The 22,386-nt window shown below is 46.8% G+C and overlaps 3 protein-coding genes across 4 annotated transcripts in view; 1 reads left to right on the top strand and 2 right to left on the bottom strand.

Moving 5' to 3' along the window:
* The window catches only part of FZR1 (fizzy and cell division cycle 20 related 1), a 99,649-nt gene extending 93,532 nt beyond the window's left edge, over positions 1-6,117 (bottom strand). Inside the window, exon 1 of the mRNA XM_043967748.1 lies at positions 6,097-6,117. The gene's annotated coding sequence lies outside the window, so the exon portion shown is untranslated. The remainder of the gene's footprint in view (positions 1-6,096) is intronic.
* A 298-nt stretch (positions 6,118-6,415) lies between these two features.
* On the top strand, positions 6,416-21,747 carry DOHH (deoxyhypusine hydroxylase). 2 transcript variants are annotated; one of them, XM_043978504.1, is made up of 5 exons: positions 6,416-6,488; positions 16,358-16,690; positions 17,382-17,458; positions 19,399-19,636; positions 20,311-21,747. In XM_043978504.1, the coding sequence occupies exons 2-5, from the start codon at positions 16,417-16,419 to the stop codon at positions 20,646-20,648; spliced, it is 927 nt and encodes a 308-aa protein (XP_043834439.1). In that variant the 5' UTR covers positions 6,416-6,488; positions 16,358-16,416; the 3' UTR covers positions 20,649-21,747. The 2 variants fall into 2 exon arrangements, with proteins under 2 accessions (XP_043834439.1, XP_043834440.1); XM_043978505.1 differs by having other exon boundaries at positions 6,425-6,500.
* Positions 12,173-12,616, bottom strand: LOC122736354 (40S ribosomal protein S12-like). Its single transcript, XM_043978506.1, has one exon. It carries the CDS (start codon positions 12,614-12,616, stop codon positions 12,218-12,220), a length of 399 nt encoding a protein of 132 aa, XP_043834441.1. The 3' UTR covers positions 12,173-12,217.
* Positions 21,748-22,386: the final 639 nt, after the last annotated feature.

The following is a 22,386-nucleotide window of genomic DNA, read 5'->3' as shown; positions in this document are numbered from 1 at the left end:
TGGTCCTTACTGTATAAAATAGGGTTTTAGAGGTTAACTAAGCCAACATCCTCATTCCTAAACGAGTGCTCTCCAAATGTTTTTGATTGCTCATACCAGCAGTAAAAACCCCTAAACAAACAAAAAACATCTTCCAGGCAGATGTATTTAATGTACTTATTTATAAATGACACAAACTGTACTAATTATATGCATTATAAAACTCACCAAAATTCTTTTTTAAAGATGAGATAAATTAGAAATAATATTGATCCTCGAGTTTGCTAGGGGGCTACTGCAGTTCATGGAGTAAGGCTGTATGTGCCAAAGACAGAACTGAGCTTTAGGAAAATCCCTTTTGGTAGAGACTATTGTAACAGTCTAGAGGAGAAGGTATTGCGGGCTTCGGTTAGGGTTGTGAGAGTAGAAAGAAGGGGACAGATATGAGAAATGGGGGGAGGTAGAACCAATAAAATTTGCCAAGGGATGAAGTGAAGAGAGGAGGCCAGGCTGACACTGAATTGTGAGCCCCGGTGACAGACAGGAGAGGTCGTGTTGGGAGGGGGTGGGGGCTAGATAATGTAACGCTATCTTCCAGATCACAGTCCCTCTCATCTTGTCTGACTCGCTCTCTCCATCCCAACATGAAAAGTAGAGAAACAGGGATCTTACTCACCAAATCATTGCCCCCAAACTTGGCCGGCTACAGTCCCAAGGTGATCTGTGGAGGTGGAATCTTCCAAGGGACCAGGGCATTTACTAAGTAGGTTTATAACTGCTAGAAGGGGATGATATTACTCAGTAGGGGGCAGGTTGGAGTGAGGTCAGTTTGAAGAGCATTAGAGAATAAAGGTAGGTGTTTTGGGTGGAGACAAGCCTCATGATTGGCTACTGCAGAGAAGTGGGAGGTGGCTTGTTTTCCTAACCTCCAATTGGCTGCCACAACCCCCCATCCCCCTCCCCCTCACTACTCCAGGCTGCCCCCCTTCTTTTTTTTTTTTTAAAGTGAGGCAATTGGGGTTAAGTGACTTGCCCAGGATCACACAGCTAGTAAGTGTTAAGTGTCTGAGGCCAGATTTGAACTCAGGTACTCCTGACTCCAGGGCCAGTGCTCTATCCACTGCGCCACCTAGCTGCCCCGCTGCCCCGCCCCCCTTCTAAATGGTCAGACCCTTAATCTTGACATCACCCACAAGTGTTCCAATTTCATGTTCATGAACTCTGAAATTCCTTTATTTGCTGTCACTCTACCTCCCCCCCAACCCCTACTCCTGTTCTTTGTCCTCATCATGGCCGCTAGCTCCTCCACCACAGCTGTTTGCCAGACCATCACCCTGCAATAGCTACACTCTCCTCCCTTCCCCATCTCGACCCCTGGCTGAACCAGGTCAACCCTACACCGTCCTCTTCTCTAAAATGAGTCACTTGGATCTTTATTGTATGGATGAGCTTGTCCTGCTAAGCTTCCTCAGCCTTAGATCACTACCATCATCCCCTATTACTCCAACTCACGAGCTGCTGAACAAACGTGAGAAAGTCACACAATCCCGCTGACCTGGTTCACTGCAAATTTATGTAACATAAGCTCAACTGGGCCCTCGGCCACCAAGTGATCAATCCTTTTACACTTCCCTGCCTGATTCTCTATTCCACTGACCCCAACAGCTTCTACAAACCTTTTTGTTCAACCTCAAACCTCCCATAGCTCCCCCTTCCCTACCCTCTCAGCTGAGAATCTTGCCTCATATTTTACAGAAAGTAAAGACATTAATCAAAAGTTCTCCCTCTTCTCTTCTCTTTTCCTCATCTCACCTCTTTCCTCCATCATCCCATGGAGGGAATTCCATTCCATTCCATCTTCTCCAGTAAGACGTTGCCCTCTATCACTTCCACTTTCACTGTCTCCTGGCTGCTGCCCTACTGTCTGTAAATATGCCCATGTCTCACCCAACCTCAAAAAACCTTCCTTTAATCCTCCATATTAACTATCATCTTATATCTTCTATTCTTTGTGGCCCAGTTTCTTAAGGAAGTACCTATCAGTGTTTCGATTTTCTCTTCTCTCACACTTTTAAACTCCTTAAAATCAGGCCTTTTGACCTCATCATTCCACAGAAATAGTTCTTTCTGGAGTTATGAATGATCTCATAATTGCCAGATCCAAGGGCCTTTTCTTGGCCCTGCTCCTTGACCTTTCTGTAGCCTTTGATACTGTTGGTTACCATCTTCTTGATACTTTTTTTTTTTCTTGCAGGGCAATGAGGGTTAAGTGATTTTCCCAGGGTCACACAGCTAGTAAGTGTCAAGTGTCTGAGGCCAGATTTGAACTTAGGTCCTCCTGAGTCCAGGGCCTGTGCTTTATCAAACACTTTGCCACCTAGCTGCCCCCCCCCCCCCCCCCCCCCCCGCAACTGCCTTTCCAGTATTCTTACATCGAAAATCCCTACCAGGTACTCTTCAATTCAGTGACACTGCCCTGCTGGCTGCTGCACCAACAAGACACTCCATGCCTCAGTTCTGGGCATTTTCCCTGGTTATCCTCCCATGCCTAGAACGTTCTGACTCTTCATCTCTGTCTCCTGGCTTCCCAGACAGACTTCCTTTAAATTGAAACTAAAATCCCATTTTCTTTAGGAAGCCTTCCCTAATCCCTCTTCATTCTAATGCGTTCTCTTTGTTAATTATTTCCTATGTATCCAGTATATACTTTGTTTACACATTTCTTTTCCTGTCTTCCCCTTTAGATTGCAATGTTGTTTGAGTATAATTTGTAAGTTCCTTCACTATAAGAACTGCCGTTTGCCTCTTTTTGTATTCCCAGCATTTGGCACAGTGCGTGGCACATAGTAGGTGCTTAATAAACATTTATTAACTGACTGCAGTGTCTTCCCCAATCTCAAAAAACCTCCCACTTGATATGTTTACCCCTGCTTACCTGCGGTCCTATCTCTCGTCTCCTTTTTTGGTAGCTAAACTTCTTGAAAAGACCATCTACAATCCACTTATCCTTCTTTCTCCTTCCTCTTCTCTCTCTTCTTAATAATGGCTTCTGACCTTGACCTTCACATTCAACTGAAACTGCTCTGTACAAAGTTGCCAGCAATCTATCATTTGCTGATTCTATTGGTCCTCCTTTTTCTTGGCCTCTCTGTAGCCTTTGACACTAACATCACCCTTTTCTCCTTGATACTCTGTTTAAGTTTTTATGACGTTCTTTCTTGGTTCTCCTACCTATCTGACCTGGATCTTTGTCAAGGTCATGCCTGCTAACTGAGAGTTGTTTCCTAGTGCTTTTTATCCTAGGCTCTCTTCTCTTCTCCCAGATTACAATTTCACTGGGTAGTCTCATTAACTCCCAATTATCATCTCTATGCAAATGAGTCTCAGATCTATTTATCCAGCCTGACTGAACTTCTCTTGCTAACTTCCAGTCTTGTATCCCCAACTGCATATATAATCCATCTCTAATGGAAATTCAATGGATTGTAGGTCCCATTAGATACCTCAAACTTAATATATCCAAAATTGAATTCATTATCCTTTCCCCCAAACACTCACCAATTCTGAACTTCCCTTTTACTCTCAAGGACACTCCCATCCTCCTAATCACCCAGATTCTCAACCTAGGGTTGTCATCCTCAACCCTCATATCTAACTGGTCACATTATGTTATTTCTACCCTGGTAACCTCTCCTGCATAAGCCCTCTTCTTTCCTTCGACACTGTCATCCACCTGGTCTAGACACTTTAAGTACTTCAAAAGTCTGCTGGTTGGTTTTCCTGCCTCAGGTCTTACCTCGTTCCAGCCTACTTTCAGCTAAGTGATTTTCCTCAAGAATGTGTCACACTCTGCCCTATTCAATCACCTCCAGCAGCACTTTATTATCTCCATGAATAAATATAAAATCCTCTGTTTGGCTCTTCATAACCAAACCCCCTCCACATACTCTACTATCCAGTGACAGTGGCTTTCTTGCTCTTCCTAGCCCAAGTCACTCCATCTCTGGACTCCAGATGTTTTCATTGGCTGTCCTCCATACCCAGAATTCTCTCCCTCCTGGCTTCCCTGAAGTATCTCCTTTACTGTCAGTGCCTTCCCTCTATTGATTATCTCCACTTTGTCCTGCACTGACATTGTTTGTACATACTTGTTTATGTGTTATCTGCTCTGACACATTCAGCACCTTGAGCATGCCTTCTTTGCATGCTTAGCACAGTGCCTGGCACAAAAAAGGTGATTAATAAATGTTTATTGATTTAGACTAAACCTTTGAGAATAAGGCCTTTGTTTTATTGATGTCTTTCACGTTTGGGACAATACTTTGGACATAGAACCTGCTTGGCTTTTTTTTTTGGTGGGGCAATGGGGGTTAAGTGACTTGCCCAGGGTCACACAGCTAGCAAGTGTCAAGCGTCTGAGGCCTGATTTGAACTCAGGTCCTCCTGAATCCAAGGCTGGTGCTCTATCCACTATACCACCTAGCTGCCCCCTGCTTGGCTTTTGAATGAATTTGTCATCTTTTCTATCTGTCCAGATAGGGACAAAGGAATCACGGCAGCTAGGTGTTGACACAGTGCATAGAGTGCCTGCCAGGCTTGGAGTCAGGAAAACTCATCTTCCTAAATTCAAATCTGGTCTCAGACACTCCCTAGCTGTATCACCCTAGGCAAGTCACTTAATCCCATTTACCTCAGTTTCCTCATCTGTAAAATGAGCTGGAGAAGGAAATGGCAAAGAACTTCCAGTATTTTTGGCAAGAAAACCCAAATAGGGTCCCCAACAGTCTGGCATGACTGTATAACGAACAAACAAATGAGGATCTAAAAAGAAAAATTCTACCCTCAGGAACTTTCTGTTCTTAGGAGAGAGATAAGTGTAGTCTGTAGGAGGAAGAAGAGAAAAGCAACAGTGGCTTTTTCTCAAAAGAAAGGACTCTCATTCAGTCAATAGAAAATAATTCTTTGTCTAAGGAGAAGATTGTCCTGCCGAACACATACAGTGATCCTGGAGGCTCTCATCAAAGATTGTGTTTAACCTCCCCCCCCCCCCCCATCCCACCCCACCCGCCACACACAAATGCACACAGAAACTGAACTTCTCATGCTTTTTGCGGACTTGGGTCCCCGGAGCCTGTCTTATCACTTCCCCTTAGTTACTAGTGACTGAGAATTGGGCCAGCCTCACCTCAGAGCCTTCCTTGAAAAAACTCCCAATTTATCCTCTATCTTATTTGTACATAAGTATTTACGTGTGTTTTCCGCCATCAGACTGTAAGTTCCTTGGGGTCTGCGACGGGTTTTGATTGTGGTGGTTGTTGCAGGGTTTTTTTTTTGGGGGGGGGGGGTTCCTTTCCTTGTATCCCCCACAGAGACTTAGCAGAGTGACTGATCTAATAAATGCTTGTTGACTCATACAATACTCTAAAAGGTGACTTTTACTTGGGTGGGGTGATTTAGGTCTTTTAAAGTTTTATAGAGTCTTTTTATACATCAAAACTACCCTTGTAAGCAGTTCAAGAATAAGGATTGACCACTCTTTTTATACGGCTAGGGTAAACTGAAGCTCTGAGGGAAGAAAAACAACAATTTGTCCAAATTCGCATAGGTAACAAACGCATGGTTGGGAGTCGGGCTCAGCTCCATTTCATATCCTTTTCCCACTCCACCCGTGTTCCCCTCCTTTTTAACTCCAGCATAGGTACGCAGCACGGGGTAGTGCATACATCGAGAACCTAACCATCGGAGGGCACGGGGGCGAGTGCATAAAGTGGAGTGCCCTTGACCTGGGTTCAAGCTCAGCCTCTGATACCAACGAGCTGCCTCATCAAGGACAAGTCACGAAACCTCTGGATGCTCCAACATCACTAAATTAAAGGGGAGTGGCAACAGCTGCACCAGGGGAGCCGAGTTTCCACCCCAGGGAGTTTCCCTACGCAGTTGAAATTATAACTTTGGACCAAAAACACATAGGTAGAGAGACAACTCCCCATTTAAGTAGGGCTATAAAGTTTTCGAAGCCCTTTGGAACGACTTCTACCGGCGCCCAAAGTTCCCAGACACCCAAGCCAGGGACAGCCCCCAGCCCGTCTTATAAGGCCTTAGCCGCGCAAGCCCTACCCAGCATCCTTCGGTCCCTCCACGAGGAGCGCCGCAGGAGATTGGGCGCATGCGCACTCTTCCGCACGCTCATTATATCTGGTTTGAATCGGCATCTACCACTTCAAGAGGAAGGGGAGTACTTCTTCCAGAGGGACAAAGAGTGCTTCACTCTTCACTCTCTCCTTGTGAAAAGAACCACAATGAGGACATCAAAGATTGCTTTAAACGTGCGATATAAGTTATCAGGCCTCAGATGCTTTAGTGTTTCCGTAGTTTCTCCTTTCTTGGTTGGACATGGGTCAGCACCTCCCCCTCTTCTGCTCATACTGGTACGTTTTGACGAGGTCACGTGGCTAGGAAGATGGCTGCCCCCTGAAAGTGCCGGGAGTTGCTGGTGCAGTTGCTGCGGGGTGAGTTGCTAGGTGAGGGCTTGGGTAGGTGGGTTGGGAGACTCAGGTTCTGACAGGCACTTGGGGTCAAGTAGATCTTCTTTCCGGGGTGTCCGGGGTGGGTGGAATAGGAGGAGGGTCGGAAAGAATCAGGTCCGGGATCGGTGTCGCTCTCGTGGAAAATGCTACCTCTTGAGGACTGGGGGCTGAGGAGAAGCTGGTTCACCGCCTCTCCCCCCAGCCCCCCGCTCTTTCCCCCGCCCCCGAGGGATCCCAACTTTAAACAATTCTACTTGCGTGTGTGTGCGCGCGTGTCCCCGCTTTGATCCTGTGTGATTGTTTTGCTTCCCCCGCCTCCCGTCCCCATTAGACTGTGAGCTCTTTGCGGGCAGGGACCACGCTTTTGCCTGTCTCCCAGCGCTTTGCACTCCTCTTACGCTTATAGTAGGCATTTGATTAGTAGGCTTCCTGTTGATTGATCCTCCGTCGGACCCCACCCACTCTGGCGGGGAGGAGGGGGCGGGCGGGATGGGGAGCAGTCCTGGGGAATCCAGTTTCTGGGGATTCCATGTTCAAGGGATTCAGCTGTTCCCCTGTCTGCGATCCAGCCTTTGGGGAAAGGCCAGTAACAACAACAATAATAATTGTATTCGCACTTCTGGGAGCTCAGAATTCAATCAACTAGTTAATCTGCTAGCATTTGGTAATAAGCTCCTACTATGTTCCAGGGACTGCTGACACAAAGACACTCCCTGCTCTCAACATGCAAACAGCTATGCCCAAATAAGATACGTATGTGATAAGTTGAAGATAGTTTCAGAGCAAAGCACTAAGATGAAGTAGGGCTGGGAAAGACATTGTAGAAAGGAGGACTTTAGCTGAGACTTAAGGGAAGCCAGGATATGGGGGTGAGGAAGGAGAGAATTCCATGTGTGGGGTACAACAGGTAAAAATGGGAGTTGGGAGAGGGAGTGTGGTGTGCTAGGAATAACAATGAGGATAGTGTCACTGCATCAATGTATAATCATTGTGAGAGGCAGGTGGATGATATTCAGCAGTGGTGTCATATTCCAATAGAAATGGCACATTGACTTAGAAAACCACACATTGACATCATCTGTGTTGTATTGTAAAACATTTCCCAAATACATTTTAATCTGGTTCAGGCTGAACTCGAGATTTTTGGTCCAGTTTTACAACCATGGTATATAGGACACACTGGTAATTTGGAGGCTAGCTTTGTGACTTTGAGCTAGTTACTTCCCTTTCACAAGTCTCAGTTTCTCCATCTGTAAAGAGTGAGGTTTGTACCAGATCAGGTGTTCTTAACATTTTTTTGTGTTCTAGACTCCTTTGGCAATATCTCTGTACCCCTTCTCAGAATAATGTTTTTAAATGCTTAAAGTAAAATACATTGAATTCCAAAGGAAACCAATTATGTCGAAATATAGTTGTCAAAATAATTTTAAAAACCAGTTATATTGTTTTAACATGTAATGGGGGGGAGACATGAAAGGCTTGTCTGTGTGTTTGTGTGTATATGTATATACATATATACACGCACACACACATACATACATACATACTTACCCATACACACTAAATTGATAGCCCCCAGCTTAAGACCTGTGCTATTTATTGTATTAGATGGTTGTTAAACTCCCTGAAAGTTCTTCCAGAATTCCCAGACAGCATCACAGGCCCATGTCTGTGTTCATTGGTTCTCTTTGAAGTTGACTGGGTCTTTTTTTTATACTTTTACATGCCCAGACAACTATCTTTACTTTTATTAAACCAATATATCTTTTAGAAGGAAGTTGTCGGGGCAGCTAGGTGGCACAGTGGATAGAGCACCGGCCCTGGAGTCAGAAGGACCTGAGTTCAAATCAGGCCTCAGACACTTAACACTTACTAGCTGTGTGACCCTAGGCAAGTCACTTAACCCCAATTGCCTCACCAAAAAAAAAAAGAAGAAGTTGTCATGAAACCTGCTATCACCTGTTTCTTAGTACTATTGAAACTGGCACACCCCTACCCCCCTTAAATCCTGTTGGTCTCATAGTCAGAAAGTGTCATGAAATCTGACATCACTTATGTCTTCCCCAGTATTCGTGTCAAAGCAAAGCCTTCGTCTGTTGCTATGGGGCAGGGATGCCTCAGCCTTTCTCTCCCAATATTCCTATGTGGATTGACTTGACGTCAGAGTTGGGACTTGAACTCAGGTCTTCCTGGGCTTCAAATTCCCAATTCAATACGCTGTCCATGTACCATATTGCCTCTTTCCTAAAGAAGTGATGTGTTCTTGGAGTTCCAGAGTGAAGCACAGGCTCTCTGACAGATCCTTTCCATGTTTCAAGTGCAAACTGACAAGCTGGCTGGATGTCTGGCCAACAATCAGCTATTGTAGTTAAGTTGAGAGAGGGTTTATAGCAAAAGGCTTAGCCATCACATGGTGAAACTTTTTGAGCCAATGCAGCTCTTTAAACCCTCTTCCAAGTCATGGAAAAGTTAGGAGGTCATGGATCTTTGTAATGTTGTGAGTCTTTGTAGGTTGGGGGAGAGTACAAGTGGAAAGGGAGCAGGAACTTATTGAAAGAGCCCTCCCCGGTGCAGCTAGATGGTGCAGTGGATAGAGCACCAGCCCTGGATTCAGGAGGACCTAAGTTCAAATCTGGCCTCAGACAGTTAACACTTACTAGCTGTGTGACCCTGGGCAAGTCACTTAACCCCGATTGCCTCACTAAAAAAAAAAGAAAGAAAGAAAGAGCCCTCCCCTTGACTGAGGGTCAGGAGACACGGCTTCTTGTCCTGAGTCAGCCTCTGACTCCCCATATAGCTTTGGGGAAGTCTCTTCCCCTTTCTGGGCCTTAATTTCCCTGTCTGTAAGATGGGGAGTAAGAACTCACATTTCAGGGATTGTGGGCTGTCGAATGTTAGTCAGTCAAGCATTTATTAAGTACTTTCTGTGTGCCAAAGACTGTGCCAGGGATGCAAAAAAAGAAAAAGACACTGCTCTCAATCAGTGCAGGGGAGTCAACATTGCAAACAACAATGGGAGAAAATGGTATATACAGGATAAAGGGACTAATCTCAGAGGGAAGGCACTAAAGATCAGGGAGGAATGGGGAAGCCTTCTTGCAGAAGACAAGGGGGATGGTCAGTGTTAATGCATGGACATGGGAAATGGAATGTCCTATGCTAAGCACAAAGACAAGTAGGTGAGCGTTGCTGGGTTGTGAAGTGAGGAGAGGGGAGTAAAGTGTAAAAAGACTAGACACATAGGAATGGGCCAGGTCGTGAAGAGCTCTAACTGGAGATAAGAGGAAGCCGAAGAAGTTTTATCAAATTGGGGAAGGGGTAAAATGGTCATGTCTATCTACACTTTGGGGAAATTGGTGAGTAGAGGGTGGATTGGAGAGCAATTAGAAGGTTATTGCAAAAGTCCAGGTTCAACATGATTAGTGCCTAAACTATGGTGGTTTGTGTGAATGGAGAGAAGGAGATATGTAGGAGAAATATGAAGGGAGATTCTTTGAGGACTGGCCATGTAGAGTGAGTGAGGAGTTGAGGTTGGGACTTAGGTGAATGGGAGGATGGTGGTACCCTTGACAGTATCAGAACAGGGTTGGGGGGGGGGCAATGATAACTAATTTGGACATACTGGGTTTTAGAGGCCCAGGGCACATCCCAAAAAGCAATTAATGCTGTAACATTAAAACTGTGTTCTACTGGAACACAGTAGAGAGACTAGGGCTTAGAACTATAGATTTGGGAATCATCTATAGAGTTGACAGTGGAATCAATGGGAGCTGATGTGGTCAACAAGTGAAATAGTATAGAGCTCTCAAATAGAAGCAGTATATAAGGATTCCTACAGGTCACATACTGACTTATTATCTATATTTATTTTGTTAAATATTCCCTAATTACATTTTAATCTGATCACCTGAAATCTCATCATCAGGATGTTAACTCAGCTTTGGATACCCAGTACCTTCCCAACATCCTCAGCTTCCTTTCTTTTCATACTGGAGAGCTGAAGAATGGAACACTAAAACAAACACACACACACACACACACACACACACACACACACACACACACACACACACACACACCTTTCCCAGGCTTCCCTGGACTCTCCAGTTAATTCTACACTTTCCATCTGCAGCTCTTATTGGTTGTTCAGTCATGCCCAACTCTTCGTGACTCCATTTGGGGTTTTCTTGGCAGAGAGTAGTTTTACCATTTTCTTCTCCAGCTCATTTTACAGAGAAAGAAACTGAGGGAAAGAGGGTTAAATGACTTGCCCAGGGTCACACAGATAGGAAGTGTCTGAGGCTGGATTTGAACACCAGGAAAAGAATCTTCCTAATTCCAGGCCTGGTACTCTATTTACTGTGCCACCCAGCTGTCCATGTGTGTTGAATACCCTGGGTTTTTCTGAAGGGATGATTCAGATTCTTCCCTTTTGCTGAAATGTTAAGTGCATCTGTCATGTTTACACTTCCTTTTCAAGATACTTTATTTTGGGCTGCCTGCCAATGTTCTTTGCACTTTGGATATAATACAACAATTTTTTTTTCTTTGATTTCTTTTAAGTAGTTAATTTTGTACTTTTCTGATTGTTTTTTCCCCCTTGGAATTTAAGGAGTCTTTTTTGTTTCCTTGCTACTTGTAAAATTTGTTCTTTGGTAAAATTAAATATCATGCAATAAGCCATCAATAAGATAACAAGCTTTGGATTTCTCTTTCTTATGTTCTCTTGAGCTGAACTTTGCCATCTTTCGATATTTCTGGGCAATTCTCCTGTATGAGATTTCTTGCAGTCTAGTATTCAAGTTTGTTTTTTAATTATTATTTTAGGGGGCAGTTAGGTGGCGCAGTGGATAAGACACTGGCCCTGGGTTCAGGAGGACCTGAGTTCAAATATGGCCTCAGACACTTGACACTTACTAGCTGTATGACGCTGGGAAAGTCACTTAACCCTCATTGCCCTGCCCCCCCCCCAAAAAAAATATACACATACATACATATAATTCTTTTATTTAATCTTTTTTGGGTTACATTTTGAGTTCCAAGCTGTCTCATTCCCCCTCAACCTCATGCTAGAGAAGGCCAACGTTTCTCACAAATGTGAGACTTGCCTGTGTGTGTGTGTGTGTGTGTGTGTGTGTGTGTGTGTGTGTGTGTATACGTACATGTGTGAGTGTGTGACAAGAGACAGAGAGAAACCGTACATTACATACTTCCATATGTCATTTTTCTGGGGCTGGATAATCTCTTCCTTCCTAGGTCCTTTGTAGTTGATTTGAATATTCATATTTATTTACTCATAATAGCTTAGTCATTCACAGTTACTCTTTGAGCAATATTGCTGTTACTATAAACAACATTTTCTTGGTTGAGATTGTTTTGCTTATCATTATTTCATTCAGGTCTTTCCATGTTTTTCTAAAATCAAGTCTGCTCATCTTTTTTTTTTTCAGGGCAATGAGGGTTAATTGACTTGCCCAGGGTCACACAGCTAATAAGTGTCAAGTGTTTGAGGCTGATTTGAACTCAGGTCCTCCTGAATTCAGGACTGGTGCTTTATCCACTGTGCCACCTAGCTGTCCTCCCCCCACCCCCCCACTTCATTTTAGAGAAGAGAAAACCAAGGCCCAGAGGGTTTTCCCTAGGCTATGGAGCTTTTGGATGGCACATTTTATTTTATTTTTTTTTCAAATCAAACCAAGGCTTTTATTTACTCATTTCTTGCATTTAAAATATTCTTCGATGGCATCTTTGGCCTGAGATTCCTTGCCATAGTCTTTAACAACAATGCAACTGCAGCCAACCACTTTTCGGGGCTTCCCCTCTCTGTCAGTGTTACAGAGGCCTACCCACTCACCCAGCTTCTTGTTGTCATCAACCTTAATTAAGTTAATTTGGTGCTCAGCACACAGGGCTTCAACCAATTTTACATACATAGGTTCATCACAGTTGGAAGCAAGAACACAAAGATGAGCTTGGCGTTTGTCCAAGGCCTTGGCGGCTTCACGAATTCCACGAGCTAGGCCATCGTGGATGAGTGCGGCCTTCAGCACTTCTTGTAGAGCAGTGTTAACGTCCATTACACCTCCAGCAGCACTGCCTTCCTCGGCCATGGCAGCGGGTCACGGGTGAAACTAAATCTTGAAAACACCCGGGAGCCTCCGCCTCCCGTTCAATTCAGCGGCGACAGGGAAAGAGGTGGATGGCACATTTTAATTCTGTAATCATGGACTCTTAGGCAAAGGACAAAAACAAACATTTATTAGGTGCCTGCTATGTGGCAGGCCCTGTGCTGATCACTTTGTTCTACACCACATTTGAAGTAAGTGCTATTGTTAATCTTTATTTTACAGCTGAGGAAACTAAGGAGACCAAGGTTAAGTGACTTGCCCAGGGTCACACAACTAGTAAGTATCTGAGGCTGGTTTTGAACTCAGGTCTTCCTGACTTCAGCTCTATCCACTATGCCACTAGCTGCTTTTATTAATTAATTGTTAACAATTAAAGAAGGGGGGGCAGCTAGGTGTCGCAGTGGATAGAGCACCGGCCTTGGATTCAGGAGTACCTGAGTTCAAATCTGGCTTCAGACACTTGACACTTACTAGCTGTGTGACCCTGGGCAAGTCACTTAACCCCCATTGCCCTGCCCCCCCCAAAAAAAAAATTAAAGGAGGTACATGACTCATCTGCCCTCTTATGATAAAATCTTTTAATACCATACTTAAATACCCCTTTTTGCTGTGCATGCTCCCTCCGGTGGTGCAGATTGCATTCCATCCAAATGTCTCCGTTCTTTGCAGTGCTTTGTGCATGGTCTCCCATCAGCCTTCATGAAGAAGTTCTTTCTGCTTCCTGGGTACCCTCCTCTAAATCTTTTAATATTGTGTGGACAATCAGGGACCCAATCACTGATGCCTTGCTTTGGACCAGCTGTCACTACTTCTCTCTCACGATAGCCTTTTTCCCATTCCACTGCCCCAAATGAGGCTTACCCCTCTCAACCGAGATCTCTTTGAAAGGAGTGAGAGAAGGGAGGGATGGAACAATAGGATTTAGCACTCCAAAACTTAACAAGGAATATTAGAAATTATTTTTACATGTTGATTGGAGAAAGATAAACTATAAAAAAAGAAAGGAACAGGGGCAGCTAGTTGTCTCAGTGGATAGAGCACCGGCCCTGGAGTCAGGAGGACCTGAGTTCAAATCCATCCTCAGACACTTAACACTTACTAGCTGTGTGACCCTGGGCAAGTCACTTAACCCCCATTGCCCCGCAAAAAAACAAAAAAAGAAAGGAATGAGAACAAAGTGCGGATTAGAGGTCACTTGGAGTGTTTCGATCCAGACTTGAAGGAAAAGTGTGGTCTATAAGTATTTCTTCTTGAACACATGCTTTGTGAACAGCCCTGTGATGCATGTTGGGAGAAATCAGTGAGTGGATGAGAAACCTCATCCTCTCCCTCAGAGAGCCCCTGGTCTAGAGGGAGAGCTCAGCTGTGTGGGTGTACGGCTATCATTTCTTTCAGGTGGTGAGAGTGTGAAAACTCTAAAAGAGCCAAATCATCTCAAAGAGGAACTGGATTCCCTCTGTTTTGGGTGTTCATGGCGGGCTCTATGGGGTGGGTAGCACTGGGGCAGGACCTTGAAAGAAGTCTTGCAGAATAAAGGATCTCTAAGAGCCACAGTCCCCCCTGCCCCCCCCCCAATCTGGAGTGTCGATTCAGTTCTGAACACCACATTTGAGGAAGGACATGAACTCTTGGTTCCAGGGGGGCAGAGGTTACACCTGTGATTTCATTGGTATAGGGACTTCCCAGATGAGGACTCTCCCTCTCCTATGAGGCAGTGTGGCATGGGGGTTCAAGCCCTGGACCTGGTGTCAAGAAGACCTCAGTTATAATTGTGATTCAGACACTGGCCTGAGGGCAGCTAGGTGGCAGATAAAGCACCAGCCCTGGATTCAGGAGGACCTAAGTTCAAATCCAGTCTCAGACACTTGAAATATACTAGCTGTGTGACCCTGGGCAAGTCACTTAACCCTCATTGCCCCCCCCCCCCAACAAACAAACAAAACACCAAAAAACCACTAGCCCGCTGTGTGAAACCGGACAAGTGACTCCGCCTCCCTCAGGCGGTTTCCCCATCTATAAAATGGGGACAATAGTACCTACCTCACAGGGTTTTTGTGTTGATCAAACTAGATAATACATGGAAAGTGCTCTACATGAATGTGAGCTATTATTATTTGCTGCCTCTTGTTTTACAGAGCTACCTAGATCATCAGAAAGTTAAACGGGTTGCCCAGAGTCACATGGCCTGTATGTGTCAAAGGAGGGACTTACACCTGTGTTTGCTTGGTTCTGAGGCTGCCTCATCCATGCCTGACTGGTTCTCGTAGGCACCTCTAATTAACCATGTCCAAAGCAGAACTCCTCCTCCTCCCCAGACCCATCATGCTGCCAGACGTCCTTCAGGGCCATCTTTCTAGTCCCTCAGATTCCTAAGCTTAGAGTCCTTCTTGATGCCACACTCTCCCTTGCCTCACCTCACCAATCAGTTGTCCAGTCTTGCTGATGCTGCCTCTCACATCTCCCCCCTCCTCTCATGTAGCCCCCACCCTCATTAGGGACCTCACCATCTCTTGTCTGGACAATAGCTAGCATCTTCATGGGTCTCCCTCCATCCCTTCTCTCCCCTCTGTAGGCCATATTCCATGCAGCTGTCAAAACCCAGGACTGCCCGTGCCACTCCACTGCCTTGCTCTTGCCCCAGGAGAAAATACAAATTCTTCTTTCAGGCATTTAGCGTTTTATAAATTGTCTCCACTCAGCTTTTCTGGGCTAATTTATTACATAGTGTTTCTCTCTCTCTCTCTCTCTCTCTCTCTCTCTCTCTCTCTCGGCAGGGCAGTGAGGGTTAAGTGACCCAGGGTCATACAGCTAGTAAGTGTCAAGTGTCTGAGGCCGGATTTGAACTCAGGTCCTCTTGAATCCAGGGCTGGTGTTTTATCCACTGCACCACCTAGTTGCCCCTCTTTATTCTTTATTCTAACCAAACTAATCATCTTGCTTTTTAAAATACCCTATATTTCATCTCCCATCTCCATACCTTTGTGCAGGCTGTCTCTGCCTGGACTGCCTTCCTTCTTTGTCTTTGCCTCCTAGAATTCCTAGCTTCCAAAAGAGTTCAACTTGAGTACAACCTTTTACGTGAGGAGTTTCCTGGTCCCCACAGCTGCTTGTTTCTTCTGTAAACTAACAATAATAAAAATAATAACCAAGATTTCTGTAGTCTTTACTATATGCCAGGCACTGTTCTAAGTGTTTTATAATTATTATTTCATTTGGCCCTCACAACAACCCTGAGAGGTAGGTGCTATTATTATCAACCCCATTTTATACATTTGGAAACTGAGGCAGAGGTTAAGTGACTTGCCGGTTTCATGTAGCTAGTAAGTATCAGACTAGATTTGAGCTTAGGTGTTCCTGACTCCCAGCCAGGCATTATCCACTGAACCAACTAAGCTGCCTCTTGTGTGTCTATTGTATTTCTGTGTCCTCCCTGAAGTGGATGGTAGAACTAGGAGCAGTGGGCAGAAGTGGCAGAGAGGCAGATTTGGGTTTTAGAAAAGGAAAAAGTTCCTAACAAAGTGGTCCATAGGGGAAATAAGGTAGTTTGGGACATCTGCATTCCCTGACCCTGGGAAAGCCTTTCATCGAGGATGTTGTAGTGGGTTTTGTTCAGGATTGGATGGAACCGATGCCCTGTGAGGTCAGACAGAACAAATCGAGCTCCTGGGATTCTGTGTGCAAGATCCTCCTACACCTGCCATTCACTTGAGCTCTTTTCTCTAGGACCCAAGCTCTCGAGTCACCTTGGCTGGCCTGGTACAAGCCCTTGGACTGCCAGCACCATGGTAACAGAGAAAGAAGTAGAGGCCATCGGGCAGACCCTTGTGGATCCCAAGCAGCCTCTGCAGGCCCGCTTCCGGGCCCTATTCACCCTTCGGGGGCTGGGGGGACCTGGGGCCATTTCCTGGATCAGCCAGGCCTTTGGGGATGAGTCAGCCCTACTGAAGCATGAGTTGGCCTACTGCCTGGGCCAAATGCAGGACGCTAGAGCCATCCCTGTATTGGTGGAGGTACTGAAGGATACAAGCCAGGAGCCTATGGTCCGGCATGAGGCTGGTGAGTGAGATGACACCCCCTGCCCCCAGCTGAGGACCTCTGAATACTGCCCATTCCTTGTCCTTGTAGTATAAGTCCTCCCAGTACAGTACGGGGTGGGAGCCGGTGTCAACAACAACAACAACACACTTTCATTAAGCTTGCATTGCTGTAGGACACTGTGCTGGGCACTAAGAAAGTAGTGGGAGTGAATGGTTCCTAGGCCCATGAGGGAATTGAAGGACCCTAGCAGCTGGGGCCCCCATGGACTGGAGCTGGGCTTTCAGGAATGGGTAGGGATCCAGTAGCAGAGAAGGAGGAGAGAGGGCATTCCTGGTGGCAGTGTGAGCAGTGGCCCACAGGTGGGAAAGTGCCTGGCCCAGTCCCGTCAAGTTTAAACTATTAGGTGGATGCCAGCAGAAACGGAAGGATTTCAGGCCTAAGGAAAGCACGTACAAAGCTCAGAAGACAGGTGTGACCCTGGCCTGGGAGTTAGAAGACCTAGCTCCCTTCTAGTCCCTAACTTGCCGTGGGACTTTGGGCTCACCCCTCTGCCTTGCCTTCTTCCTGTCCAAATTTTCCTCTGCCCTGGGTGGTTGCTAAGGCCCTTCCTAGCCTGACTTTCCGTGGTCTAGGGTCCATTCCCACTCCAGTATTCTGTGTGCAAAGCACTCGCCCAGCTTTGACCTTCTCTGCTGTCTTTCTCTTTCAGGAGAGGCTCTGGGAGCCATCGGCAGCCCAGAAGTGTTGGAGCTCCTGAAGGAATATTCCAGGGACCCCGTGATTGAGGTAATGGGGCAGCCTTTCCTTTCGCCCGGGGCTGCCGGCTCTCACATTATCTAGGGAGCCCTGGTGGGGAGGGTTTTGTAGGATCATACGATTTAGAGCTGCAGGGCAACAGAAACAAGTGAGAAAGGCTGAATGTTGTTAGATTTGGAGGCCCTGGAATGCTGGGCAGAGGCGCTGGAGCTGCAGGGACTAGCCCCCTCATTGTACTCTCCTTGATGCTTTTTGGGGGGGGGGGCAGGACATTGAGAGTTAAGTGACTTCCCCAGGGTCACACAGCTAGTAAGTATCAAGTGTCTGAGGCTGGATTTGAACTCAGGTCCTCCTGAATCCAAGGCCAGTGCTCTATCCACTGAGCCACCTAGCTGCCCCTTTCCTTGATGCTTTTTTAACATTGCTCTCCCTTCCCACCCCCCAATTCTCTCTTGAAACAAGGAAATATGGTTAAGTAAAACAAACCAACACATTGGCCACATCTGTTATTGCATGCCCGCATTTGCATCTGTAGAGCCCCACTGCCCTGACACAGGGAGGAAGATGTGTTTCATCATTAGTCCTCTGGAGTCCAGACTGCCTGTGGCATTGGTCTGAGCTCCAGGGGCTTTTTGGGACCCTTTTGGTGGTGGTTCTGTGTATTGTCTTCTTGGTACTGCTTACGTCTGCTTACTTCCCTCTGCATCACGTCATGTAAGTCTTACCAAGCTTCTCAGATTTGTCTTTTCTTACAGAGCAATAACACCAAATTGTGTTTCTGTGCTATAGGTTGTTCAGCTAGCCCCAGCTGATGGGTGCCCACTTTTCAGTTTGGGGTTCCTGCTTCCATAAGAAGTGCTGCTATATACATGCAACCTCCTCATATTATAGGTGTTTTAAGCAGTACTGGGAAATTCCCCAACCCCCCAGTCCCCCAACCCCCAGCATCCAGGGTCCCACTCCCAGCTAGAGGACAAGATGAAGTCATAATGTTAGAAATAGGGAGGCATTCACAATGTCATTTAATCCAGCCTGTCACCTCCCTCTTCCCACCATTTTGAAAGAGAGCAAACTGGGGCCCCTAAAGAGGAAATAAGCAGCCTGATACCATAGAGCAGTGTATCAGAGAGCTAGGGCGGGCTCCCAGGCCTTGTTGCTAGCTCCTAGACTTTGCCTCTTCTCCTCCTTCCATGATTCCTGTCACCTCCCTCCCCTGCCCAGGACCCAGAGACATCATGCCTGCACCACCACGTCTAAATTCCTCTGTCTGGCTCCCCAGGCATCTGTAACTCAGCTTTAGATGTCATGCAAGACATTTTAGCCAGGTTGTGAAAGAAAACAGACAAAAACAAAACTTCAGATAAAGGAACTCACAAAAAAATTTATGCTTCAATCTGTATTCAGATACCCTCAGTTCTCCTCTGCAGATGGATTGTATTTTTCTTAAGTCCTTCAGAGTTGTCTTGGATCATCGCATTGCTGAAAATAACCAAGTCATTCACAGAAGATCATCTTAACAATATTGCTGTTATTTTGTATACAGTACATTTCACCCTGCATCAGCTCTCGGCTTCAGCTTTGTCTGCTGCTGCTCTCGTCACACAATATTCCCATTTCTAATTCCCAACCCTAGTAATTTGGATATTTCTAACATGCTTTTAGGGTTGTTAAAGCTTTCCTTACAATAGCCCTGGGAAGCAGGCACTGCTAGTATTAGCATCCCTGTTCTACAGATGAGGAGGTCAGTTCAGAGAAGTTAGGTAGCTGACCCGTGGTCAGACAGCTGTTGGCTTCAGAGCCAGCACTTGCACTGCAGACCCAGTGCTGCTTCCTTTCTTGTTGGTCCAGACCAGAGGCTGGGCTTTGTGGCCCCAGCAGGAGCCTTGAATGTGAGGCTGGGATGGGGGATTGAGGGCCAGGAGAAAAGAGAAGGTTGGGGAGGCTTCTCAGTGCCTCTTCATTATCCCCAGGTGGCAGAGACTTGCCAGTTGGCAGTGCGACGACTGGAGTGGCTGCAGCAGAACGGAGGGGAGCCTGCCGGGAGCCCCTACCTGTCTGTGGACCCGGCCCCACCTGCTGAGGAGAAGGATGTGGGCCAGCTCCGGGCCATGCTGCTGGATGAGTCCCGCCCCCTCTTTGACCGTTACCGGGCCATGTTTGCTCTGAGGAATGCTGGGGGCAAGGAAGCAGCACTGGCCCTGGCAGACGGTGAGGAGGAGCCCCCAGGGTGGGAGGACTGGGTGGGGCTGGCCTGGCTGCAGCCCTGCTCGTACTCCCCTGGCAGTCTGTGAGGGTCCATGGCTTTCCCCTGACTTGCCACATGGCCTTGGACCTTGGTTGCTCCATCTGTAAAATGAAGAATTATTATTTTTCACTGTGTCCCAGCGCTGTTTAGGGGAGCTCATGGTAAAAATTTTGGGGGAGAAAGAGTTTTATTTGGCTCTTATTGTTTCCCTCCTGCCTCTTAAGCCTGCTTCAGACTGACTTCTCTAACTAGTGGCTCCTCCCTAGACCGACTCCTCATACACAGTGAAATTCCTCCTGGTGACTCCTCCCTTAACCATGCCTCTGGTCCTCCCCTTTCTGACTCCCCGCCTACACTTGCTTCCTCCATCTTCCTCCTCCTCTAATCATCATCCCTCAAGGGGACTTCCTCTTAATTCTCAGCACTCTTTCTCCTGAATTGTTCCCACAATGACTCAGGTAGTGCCCCCTCCTTCTAACCTTGCCTTACAGCTCCCTTACACACTCCCCCCCCAAGGTGACCTCTCCCCTACCATTCCTCCCCAGATGACTATGACCTCCTCTATAGTCATCCCTCTCCCCCTGGTGATTCCTCCCAGCACACCTGATCAGCTTCCCCTCCTGATTCTTGCCCCCAGGTCTATGCTGTGGCAGTGCTCTGTTCCGCCACGAAGTGGGCTATGTGTTGGGCCAGCTACAACATGAGGCCTGCATACCCCAGCTTACAGCTTCCCTGGCCAGCCAAGCTGAGAACCCCATGGTACGCCACGAGTGTGCTGAAGCCTTGGGCTCGATTGCCCACCCTGACTGCCTGGCGGCCCTTCGGGCCCACGCAGCTGATGCGGAACGTGTAGTGCGGGAGAGCTGTGAGGTGGCCCTGGATATGTATGCCTATGAGAACGGGCCTGAATTTCAGTATGCCAATGGCCTCAGCCAGCTTCACCAGCCCTCTCCTGTGCCAGATGGATTCTCCTGACTTTGTAAACCTCCTGTTGCCATGCTCTGTTAGCTTCCACCATCACCTGCTTTGGCCTTGTCTTTCCTGCTCCTGGGCCTACTTTGTCCTCTCACCAGAATGACCACCCATTGCAATCAGCTAAAAGGGGCTGGAAACAAGAAATGACCTGGGTGGGTTGGAAGAGGTTAGGAACAATTGGGATCTTCTGGGAAGCTGGCATTGCTCTGTTGGGAAATGCCAGAATCTTTTAGGATCAGGGTCAGTTCTTGGGGGAGCAAATCTACATCTGTTGTCACGATATCAAGATCTCCTTCGAAGTTTTCGTCTCTATTGGGATAGGGTCTTTTGGGAGTAGTTTGGGGTCTTTTGGGGGCCAGAAGAGAACCACTGGAATGGGATCGGGTCTTATTAGAAGGTGTTGGGATCTATTGAGATAGGGCCTGTTATAGGAGCAGATTGGGATCTTTGGGGTTCCTTATTGGGAGAATCTAATGGTAATATGGGATCTAGGCTTACTAGGAGATGTTGGGATTGTTTGTCAGCAAAACTCAGTTTATTGGGATCCCTTTGGAGATCTGGAGAAGAATCTGGATCTGCTGGGGGAAAGGTATACAGCTTTTCCACAGTTGGGACCTTCTGGAGGAAGCTCTTTTCTGAGTTGCTGCTCTGCACGTGACCGTATGTCCCAGACTCTGAACAACCTCCTGCCCCTCTCTCAGCTGATGAGTCCCTTCTTCCCGTGCCCCAGATCATTTCTGCTTGACCCTTGCCCTCCTGCAAGGTCTGCTGTATTGCTTGCTAATCTGCTGAAGATTGGAGCGGAAAGCCAGCCACCCACCCACCCACATGCGCACCCTTTTCTACCATCTACCACCTGTCGGAAAGGAAGACTTTCCCTAGGCATGGATAGTGCCTGCCCTGTTAGATGAATGGGGTGGAAGTGGGGACCCTGATCTCTGAGGGAAATAGAAGGGGGTGGGTAGAGTTCTTAAGTGGATTCTTCCCAGGGAAAGGAGAGCTGGCCTAGGGGCTGAGGGAGAGGTGAGAAGAGGAGGTTCTTGAGTTCCAGGGCACAAAGGTCATCTGAACAAAATATTAAATTATTTATCCAAGAAAAGCATGTGAAGTGTCTGTGTGTTGGTGAGGGTTACCAGAAGGGAAATGCTGAAGAGCCACATCTCCATCCTGGGCCGGGTGTCACTAGACCCAACTTGTCCATTCATTGCTACAGGAGCTTGAGCATGCTGCTTTCCCCCTTGGGGCCTCCAATAACCACTAATGTTCCTTGAGTGGTGACGATCACCATTAGGTCATTTGTTGTAAAGAACCCTATACTAGAAATCGGGAGACCTTGGTTTGGTTCCAGCTCTGCCATTAACTCACTATGAGTGAGCATCTTCCCCTCGTCAGGCTCAGTCTCCTCATTTGTAAAAGGAACGGGTTCAACTAGATGATTTCTAGGGTCTCTTCTAGCTCTAATGATTTCGCATTGCAAGGAGTCTGGGCTTCTGTGTAGGGCACACACCTGCCTCTAGTTTCCTTTAGTTCTCATCATGCCTCCCTGCCCCAGCCCCCAAGTCCCAAGACCAGGATTCTGTAGGGAAATATAAGGAAGACTTGCCTGGGATGTGGTGGGTGCCCCATCCAATTTCCATTATGTCTTGGGAAAGAGGAAGGAGGGTAATGGGGAATCCTATGAAATCCTAGTCATGCGGTATGCCGAGAGGAGCCCTGCACCACAGTCCCAGCTCTGCCA

Source organism: Dromiciops gliroides, chromosome 1 (genome assembly GCF_019393635.1).
Source record: "Dromiciops gliroides isolate mDroGli1 chromosome 1, mDroGli1.pri, whole genome shotgun sequence".
Classification (NCBI taxonomy): Eukaryota; Metazoa; Chordata; class Mammalia; order Microbiotheria; family Microbiotheriidae; genus Dromiciops; species Dromiciops gliroides.
This window is presented reverse-complemented; position numbering and strand designations above follow the sequence as displayed.